Here is an 8,727-nt window from a genome sequence, read left to right as displayed (position 1 = left end):
CTCACATAAGACCACATACTCGGTTTTATAATAAATTTTTCTTGTGACGACGTAAAGAAAGAAATAGTGTTACGACTGCAAGGAGCAAGATAGATGCCTAACTTTTTTTTTGAAATGGTGAGAAGATAATACTGAAAAAGAATTAAAGAGCAAGAAGAGTAACAAAGGGTGAAAACAAATCATAATTGCCAATGTTCCTTTGTCAACTTTGTGCTTATGTATGTTAAACTACAACCCTAAAATTTTTTATATCACTTGTGCTGCATGATTTTTTTACTATAACCCCCTCGGGTACATGATATAAAAATGAATGTTTTGACAAGGTCATTTGTCATCTCTTTCACGTATGTGATTTTACGTTATCCATGAAACTATCTTCACGTGGCCTACATATAAAGGTAGAAGAAAAACTTCCCGACAGAGAGGTAAGATTTGTAGCGCTACTCCATATACCGTGGTGCATCCACCGCCGGGCCTTTGTCACAGTAACAATAGCGTCAAATTGGTGTTACACATTCGAGCGACGTACCAGGTCAGGGGTCAAACCGAGCCATTCACCTCTTCTGTCAGCCCAGACTCCATTCAGAGCCTCATTTGCATATTTTGCTGCTCGGTTGACCGATTTTCTGTTACGCACATGTTTCTTGGTACAACCTTTTCCCGACAACTCTCGACACACCTGACTCAAGACGCCGACTCCACAACCTTACGACAATCGCCCAACTCCTTCTGAGGCTAAGATTAAGTTAGAGGAGCGCCTTAAAGTCGTTTTGTTGCCAAGACGTCAGATCTAAGTTCCGTCTGAAGGGCTGACGTCTTTACTAAGTCCGGACCGATCCATCAGGATCCTTCAAGTTGATGTTCTGCCTCCTTGTGAGAAAAGTGACATCACAACACACGGATTAAAATACCTGTATCTTTGCTCAGTAGAGCTTGTAACGGGTTCTTTTCGTATAGGCACAGCTTTGTCCAATGGTGAATTTTTAACCTTAGTTCATAGCTTAATCACGAGAGAACATTAAAGAACTAAATCGTAATGTGCATAGATAGTTCATAGTTTCATTACTTAATCATATTACGGATTACGAAACATTTATCTTTAATTTTCTCAGTAGAGCTTGTAACGGACCCTTTTCATATGCGAAGCTTTGTCTAAGTGTGGATTTCTAAAGAAAGTCCACGGAATAACCGTGATGGTTTCTAAACCATTATATCGTAATGTACAAAGTTAAATTTATAGTTTAGCATATGTTGTTTCCAATGATGTTCTGCTTCCTTGTGAGAGAAGTGACATCACAACACGCGGATTACCAAAACCTGTATCTTTGCTCAGTAGAGCTTGTTACGGGCCCTTTTCGTATATGCACAGCTTTGTCTGAAGATGATTTTATGAAGAAAGTCCATGAAGACATTTTAAATGACTGAAAAAATAGCTTGAACCTGTGAGGGTGAGCTTATAATGGGCCCTCTTTGTATGTACAGCTTTGTCTAACGATGATTTTATGAAAAAAAAAGCCCATGACTTAATCTTTAAATGGCTGAAATTTAGAGTAAACCTGTATCCAAAGCTTGTAACGAGCCCTTTTCATATGCGCAGCTTTGTCTAAGTGTGAATTTCTAAAGAAAGTCCACGGCTTAACCGTGATAATTTCAAAACCATTATATCGTAATGTACAAAGTTAAATTTATAGTTTAGCATTTTTTTAGCAGTTTTTCTAATATGTAAAGCACTTTTAAGATTTTTTCGAAATATTTCTAAACCAGCCACTGTCTTAGTTTGCATACAAATTTTCACGTATCACTGATTGACAAAGACATTGTTTTCATTGTGGTAGAATTTTGCTACCTAATTAAGAAGCTGGCTTACGTCATCAAAATGGATAATGACTGGTGGTTACAAGCGCGATAAAGACCGTTCAGTAATGAACCTTGTCATGAGTCATTCATTTTTATCAGTCAAATACGCATCAATCAAGGTGTACAACAAAGACCAGCTATCATGTAATATAGATTTAGATTTGTTATCATGTTGATCATGTAATATAGATCGTGCTTAAAATGCGCAATTCAACCTCTTTATATACAAATGAAGCTGGCATGTATTCTAATATGTAAATGAACTAAGTCAATAAACACAATATATTTGTTCTACCAAGAATTAACCGTGTCTGAGCATGGTCAGGATACTACAGTGTAGTCGTAGGAACATGCCGTAGGATTTCTTTAATAGGCAGTGCGTTTCTTCCTAAGCATTTGTTTTGTCAGTTTGAAAAAGCAGATCTTTATCGGCTTTCAAAGGATCATTGACACCCAAGGACCTTGAAAATAACGGTTGAAGAGGTCTGCAGAATTCCTGGCAGCTAACAAGGCGAAGACACCGACTGTCTGTTGACAAAAGAACAGGCAGGGACCATATGTCTATCTGTGTGGCATGCTCTGAGCTGGAACATACATGGATGACAAGGCACCGTGCATGTGTAGGTGAAAACTAGGAAAATCATTAGTGAATACTTCTAGCCACCAAAAGATCTGCTTAGGGATTAGCTGTTTTGAAGGTGGAAATATATAAAATCATTATTGGATATTCCCAGAAGGATTTTCTATTAGTACTCCGTTTCTTGTGTTGTTTTTAGTTTGCTGGTTCTCGGATTCGCCTCCTTTTTTTTCTGATTTGCAAAAAAAAAAAAAAAAAATACTGGTTCTGAATCAGCTCAAATATGCTTGATTGATAATATATTTTCCCCCAACAGTTGAGGAAACTCCTTTTATTCCTATTTGTTACAGTTTTTCCATCTTTTAATGCAGTGGTTTGACTAAAACTTCAAAGTTCATCGTTTACCTATAGACATTAACCCAGCCTTTTGTGTTGACTTCATGGTTCCTATCATGGTATTTGGGGCTACAATAGAATGCCTAGATATATAGATATATATTTCATTTTTATATTTCTTCGCTCCGTCGCTTCAAATATTTTTGAAAAAAAAAATTAAATTGGCCTAACATTGAGGAGTTCTGAATGAGTGTCTGTGGAGTGGAACGCGGTCCGGTGTAGGTGGCCTTGCGCTCCGAACGCACAGTCGATCGTGCACGTCTAATGACGTCCATCCGTCACTATTACAGACGTGTGCCCGACACGCGGAACGTCACTGGACAAAGTCAATATGCTCATTTTCTCATTTGGGTAAGCTGGTTACGCTTAGCTTGCAAGGAAATAAATCGCAGACAAAAGAACGGTATGTGCATTCAATTTTGTACGGGTACATTTGCATAATTTAAGAGTATACAGTACTTTCCTTATGTTTTTTTTCAAATTCTTGTGTGTGTGTGTGCAACCCGTTACTTGTATAGTTTTTTCAGTCTGCATAAATTACATATTTTATGATGAATTCTTTTTAAGTACCGTATTGTACAAAAGTACGTATAGAGTGCAACACACCCGATATAATCGCTTTTAATTTTCGTCTTATTTCTCCGGCTCCTATTTCTCTAATGAGATCATAAATCATCTCCTTACATTTCCAATATCAGAACGAAATTAGAGGAAGCCGAATTTACGCAATATACTCGAGTACAGGCTTGTTTAATAGTGCTAGTATGTATGTATGTATCTGTAAGCTTTTGTTGTGAGTGGGTGTGTTTGTGCAATACTGTTCTTCAGTTACCGGAATTGCAGTTCATATTTTACCTGCGCACAACTATAAACCGGGCGGTTGGAGGACATCAAAGCAGTAAAGACTTCGTCTTTTAGATAAGAATTCTAACATTCTTGAGTCGCCTTTGTCAAAGCCTCCACACACCGTTGGCGAGAACATCTCCGAAACTTCTTTGTGTCTGGCGAGGTTGTGACAACACGGCGTGTTTCTCACAACAGGTGGAGGTGACGAGAGAAGGCCTTTCGGAAGCTCGCGTTGTGCAAACAGACGCGCCAAAGTCCGTCGCGTGGCAAAATTGACACAACCGGCCTCTTCGGTGCGCAACACTGAAACTCCTAGCCTCCGTAGCAGGCTTATAGAACTGGGGGTTTGGTGCTCTTCGGCTGTTTTCTATTTAGCTAAAAACGGGGTAATTCAACCAGGCCAGCTATGTTGTCTATATTCAATCAGAAAATAGCACATAAAAAGCTACCAAAGACCCTGAAGACCCCCCCCAAACCCCCAGTTTTTATTGGCATGCTATGGAGGTTATCCCGCACCGTCAATTTTTACTCAGTACGTTTCGCTTCATAAGCGTAACGAGGCAGAAACATTTGACTACGCGCCCAGCTGTGAACGGGCCTCATAACGGACACATTAGCGGATACTACAGGGACAGCGGACATACTGCGACACGATTTGGGTCATTAACACCACATTTTGGAAACGACCACTGGCGTTACAAAATTTGACAGATCGCTCAACAAATGTCATAGAATGAATGAATTTATGAATGAAATTAATTGCTCGACAGTTGTACATGGTACAACGTATGGCATTTAGATACACTTTTTTTCAAATTTGGTAGTGCATAGTATATACTGCATTGTATTTCAATTATGAAATTATAAGGATAGCACAAACCCAAATTGAGAAAGAGGGACATGCAGAAAGACGGGTCTAGTTTTGGAAAAGGGAGCGAGAAAAAAGAAAAACAAAGTAGCCAATTCTTACCCTAAAAGTAGCCCTTATCTTTGTATTATGTCTTATCTACTGGACACTGCTTTGCCTTTTGGATACTGTGTTGCTTATTGGAAACTCTCCTACCTATTAAGTATTGAATGCAGTCTTTCTTTTTGTATAATTTCTTTCTTACTGGAAACTAACGCCTATAGAAAACTGTCTTGCCTTTTGGATACCGTCTTGCCTGTTGGCTACTGTCTAGATTATTTGACACTCATGCCTATAGTATATGATACTCTCTGCGTTAGGATACTGTCTTCCCTCATTGGCTACTGACTTCCCTGTTGTCTATTCTAATCTCCAAGCAGATCTTTCGGTGGGGGTAAGACAGTATCATTGGGCCAGTCTGTGTCCATTTCCCCACCGAAATGATTACAGTCTGGCCAATTTCTTCCCCCCACCGAAAGATCTGCTTGGAGATTAGTCTATTCTTCATGCCCAGCGACAGAACCGCTTGGAGATTACTAGTAGCTAATATCGGCTTTTACTTTGATAACTACCCGCACACTTCTGGAATTGGATACTGCTTTGCCTTTCATACTGTCTTGCCTACACGATACTACTCTCTTGCCTATATGATACAACTGTTTTGCCTATTGGATAATTTCTTGCCTATTGGATATAGTGTTGCCTTTTGGATACTGCCTTGCCTTTTGGATACTGTCCTACCAAGGAGGTTTAAAATTTAACCTTTTTGGTCTTACCTATTGGATACTGTCTTGCCTTTTGGATACCGTCCTACATATTGGGTACTGTCTAGCCTATTGGATAATAAATTCCCTAGATGGGTATTTGTTGCTTACTGTCTTCCCTTTTGTCTATTTTTCATGCCCAGCGACTATTCTGCTTGGAGATTAGCTAATCTCGGCTTTTACTTTGATAACTCCCCGCACACTTCTGACGGTAGGAGCCAGCGGGCGGTCGAAGCTGAGGGTCTCTACAACACAAAGCTCGGCGGACTCTCCTCCCTGATTGGGCAACCTGAGGGTCAACAATGCCTCGTGCGTCCCTCCCGACACAAAGGGTCTCTCCGCGGGTCTCTAGACGATCGCTTACCGCCCGACCGCACTTCCAAGCGTGCGTCTAGCGGAGACACACACACAACACGCGCGCTGCGCACTTGGCTGAAGATCTCTACTTTGTACTTGTACTTGAATAGGTCTCCTCGACTCATCTCTGAGTGGCCTGCGTCAAAGTCGTCCCCCCGTCTGCACAGCGTCATTGCGCCATACTTGGTGGTCGTGGGTAATCGTCTTCAGGTCTTCTAGAGTCAGACTGGGTTGGTGCATGGTCCAGAAGATCTCCACACTCTAACCTAAATGCGAGACTGTGGCATTGTCACTATGGAGTGCTGTAAGGAAAATACTGCGGTTAACGTCGGGTGCGACTTCAGAACCAGTTGCCTGTACGCTAAAGGACTTGTCGAGGAGAAAGCTTTTGCGAAGCAGCAGTGTTCGCAGCCTTTCGAGGTTTCCGACGCCGTGGACATTAGAACTGAGTGTGTGGAACAAGACGTAGACGACAAAGAATCACTCATCAGAACTGTTCTAGCAGACACCGAGACCGACTCGAGACTTGGATTCGGCGCCTCTCAGAAGCATCCGAGGAAAATGTCCAGAAGAAATGAGAGAGAGCGCCAGCGGGTCCGGATGGTGAACATGGGCTTCGCCAACCTACGAAACCTCGTGCCGGACGGGCGGACCAACAAGAAAATGTCGAAGGTGATTGTTTTCTTCTTGTTCTTCTTTGGTTTGAGGGGGCCAACATTAGCATAATGATACACAAAGTGGCACACACAACTACATTACTAATACAAACTTTGTTACATTATCACATAAATACACCAAATTATCATCTTTAGAACCACAACAGTGCTATATCTACAGTTTGTTATGTGACTGAATGGTTCTATCAGGCACAGTTCTATATAGTCTCCTCCGCGTATCCAAGAACGTAGGTTTGCCCCAGGCACGTTTCTGAACACTAGTGGACTCTTCAGAACCGTGCCTGAACATTGTTTTGAATAGAGCACAGTTCTGAATACAACTGATATGGGTGTACTATCTATATACATGTACACAGATACAGATAGAATACCCATAGTGTTTCACCCCCTACCCTCCAAAATCCTACCCAGTTGCTTGAGTAACTGTTGTTTTTTGGCGTAACAAACGAATATCTCTATCTCTCTATCTTAGGTTGAAACCCTCCGCTCGGCGATGGAGTACATACGGCAAATTAAGGAGCTTGTGGAAGAGCACGATGCCGTATACGTAACAGCCGTGCTGAGAAGAACACGATGATGCTATTAATGTACTGTCTGTTTGTGCCACTTTGTATTTCTCAGCAATGTAGGGAAGACCCCCTCACTTCCAGGGTCAACCTACCCCCCCCCCATAAAAAAACTGGGCCAGTATACAGACCAGCTCCAGTGGTCCTGTGAGTAGAGTCTGGCATACAGGCTACTAGTAAGGCAACCATTCAAATAAACAACAACAAAAAAAACTAACAAACAAATCTCTATCTTAGGTTGAGACCCTCCGCTCAGCGATGGAGTACATCCGGCAGCTGAAGGAGCTTGTGGAAGAGCACGATGCGGTAACCGCCGTGCTGAGCCAAGCATTCCCTCGGGCCCAGGCGCACCTCCCCCCGCCCAGTTACAGCTACGAGTCCGATGGCTCCAGCAACCCCATGTCGCCGGAGGAGGAGGCAGAGCTTCTCGACTTCTCGTCGTGGTTCTGAGATGTGTGTGCTCCGTCTTAAGGTACATCTAAGAGGTGCTAGTGTCACGGAAATGAAAAGAAACCTACAGTGGACTTCACTGGAAGACAGAAGAAAGATGTCTAGACTATGCATGATGTACAAAATGACTAATAAACTGGTGGATGTCCCAACTACTAAGTACCTAATACCAGCCCAGAAGAGAACAAGAAATAGCCACGCATTCAAGTACCAGAGTTATCAACCAAGGATTGAGGTGTTCAAGAATTCATTCTTTCCTAGAACTATCGCAGAGTGGAACTCACTGTCACCAAGTACAGTAGGGGCATTGTCAATAGATAGCTTTAAACAATGTCTAGAGCTAGAAGTTCAAGGGTTAGGTGTAACAAGTCGATCGGTGTAATATAGCCAGCTGCCGCCGCGCCGCGTGCCTGCGAAGCTGGTGTGTTACGCCGAAAGGCGGTTATACCGGCTATACAGATACAGATACAGATCTACTTTACTTTAATTAGGCCATGTTTAGTGGGGTCGTGTGGCGTAGCGGCAGAGTGCCTGACTAGGAACTTAAAGTCCCGGGTTCGAGTCCTGACATGCCACCGACCTTGGGAAAGGCACTTTACACGGCTTTCCTCACTTAGCTCAGGTGTAAATGAGTATTGTCCTGTCATGTATTTGTCCCCTGTGTTGGTGGCGGCATTAATATAAGTTGAAAAAACTTGAGTGTGTCGTCACCACGTCTGGTGATTGCATGTTGGAATAATAAAAAATTAGGGCATGTTGATTTGAATATATGGATGACATCCTCTGGGAACCCTAAAACTGATGCGAACGTGCGAATAAAAAAGGTTTGGCCCCCCAAAAAAGTTGTTTTCAATATGAAATCTACGTGGTTTTGAAGGTAAAAAAATGACACAGGGTATGGTGAATAACCTAGTGTTCAAATTCATTTCTTTACATTTTGGTCTTTTTCGTTTGATTTTGGCATGCTACGACATTGGTATGTTTTCCAATTTCAACTAATAAGTTATGAAATGATGTTAACAACAACTCACCAATAGTGGTATGTTAATCTTGTTTTATCTCAGGTCTCGGAGAAGAAAACAAGCTACAGAAAGATCTACAACCTGCTACCAAGGAGCGCGTTGGCAGTCAGTACCTCACCTGTTAAGAGCAAAATTCTAACACTTAGACAGAACGCATTGTTCAAGGTCATATTCACCTATTTTAAGATTGCAAACCGTCTATAGCTTTCAAACGTTGTGTCAGAAAAGATATTATAAATCTATATATAAAACAAAATTGTTGACCAAATAGCCAACGAAAACCTTGACCAATACTAGTACGCTCTCTA

General features: G+C 41.8%; 1 protein-coding gene across 1 annotated transcript; it reads left to right on the top strand.

Moving 5' to 3' along the window:
- Positions 1 to 5,754: 5,754 nt before the first annotated feature.
- Positions 5,755 to 7,415, top strand: LOC109475350 (achaete-scute homolog 1a-like). Its single transcript, XM_019775963.1, has 2 exons — positions 5,755 to 6,376; positions 7,185 to 7,415. Exons 1-2 carry the CDS (start codon positions 5,975 to 5,977, stop codon positions 7,395 to 7,397), a joined length of 615 nt encoding a protein of 204 aa, XP_019631522.1. The 5' UTR covers positions 5,755 to 5,974; the 3' UTR covers positions 7,398 to 7,415.
- Positions 7,416 to 8,727: the final 1,312 nt, after the last annotated feature.

This window comes from Branchiostoma belcheri, unplaced genomic scaffold (genome assembly GCF_001625305.1).
Source record: "Branchiostoma belcheri isolate BF01 breed outbred unplaced genomic scaffold, Haploidv18h27 scaffold333, whole genome shotgun sequence".
Lineage (NCBI taxonomy): Eukaryota > Metazoa > Chordata > Leptocardii > Amphioxiformes > Branchiostomatidae > Branchiostoma > Branchiostoma belcheri.
The sequence above is the reverse complement of the archived record's forward strand: the minus strand, read 5'-3'. Positions and strand labels throughout refer to the sequence as shown.

Bases quoted from the DNA above. Each gene is read 5' to 3' on its own strand.
- LOC109475350 (XM_019775963.1), top strand. From the start codon at position 5,975: ATGCGAGACTGTGGCATTGTCACTATGGAGTGCTGTAAGGAAAATACT. The intron at 6,377-7,184 runs GTGATTGTTTTC...TCTCTATCTTAG, and splicing joins CCAACAAGAAAATGTCGAAG to GTTGAGACCCTCCGCTCAGC.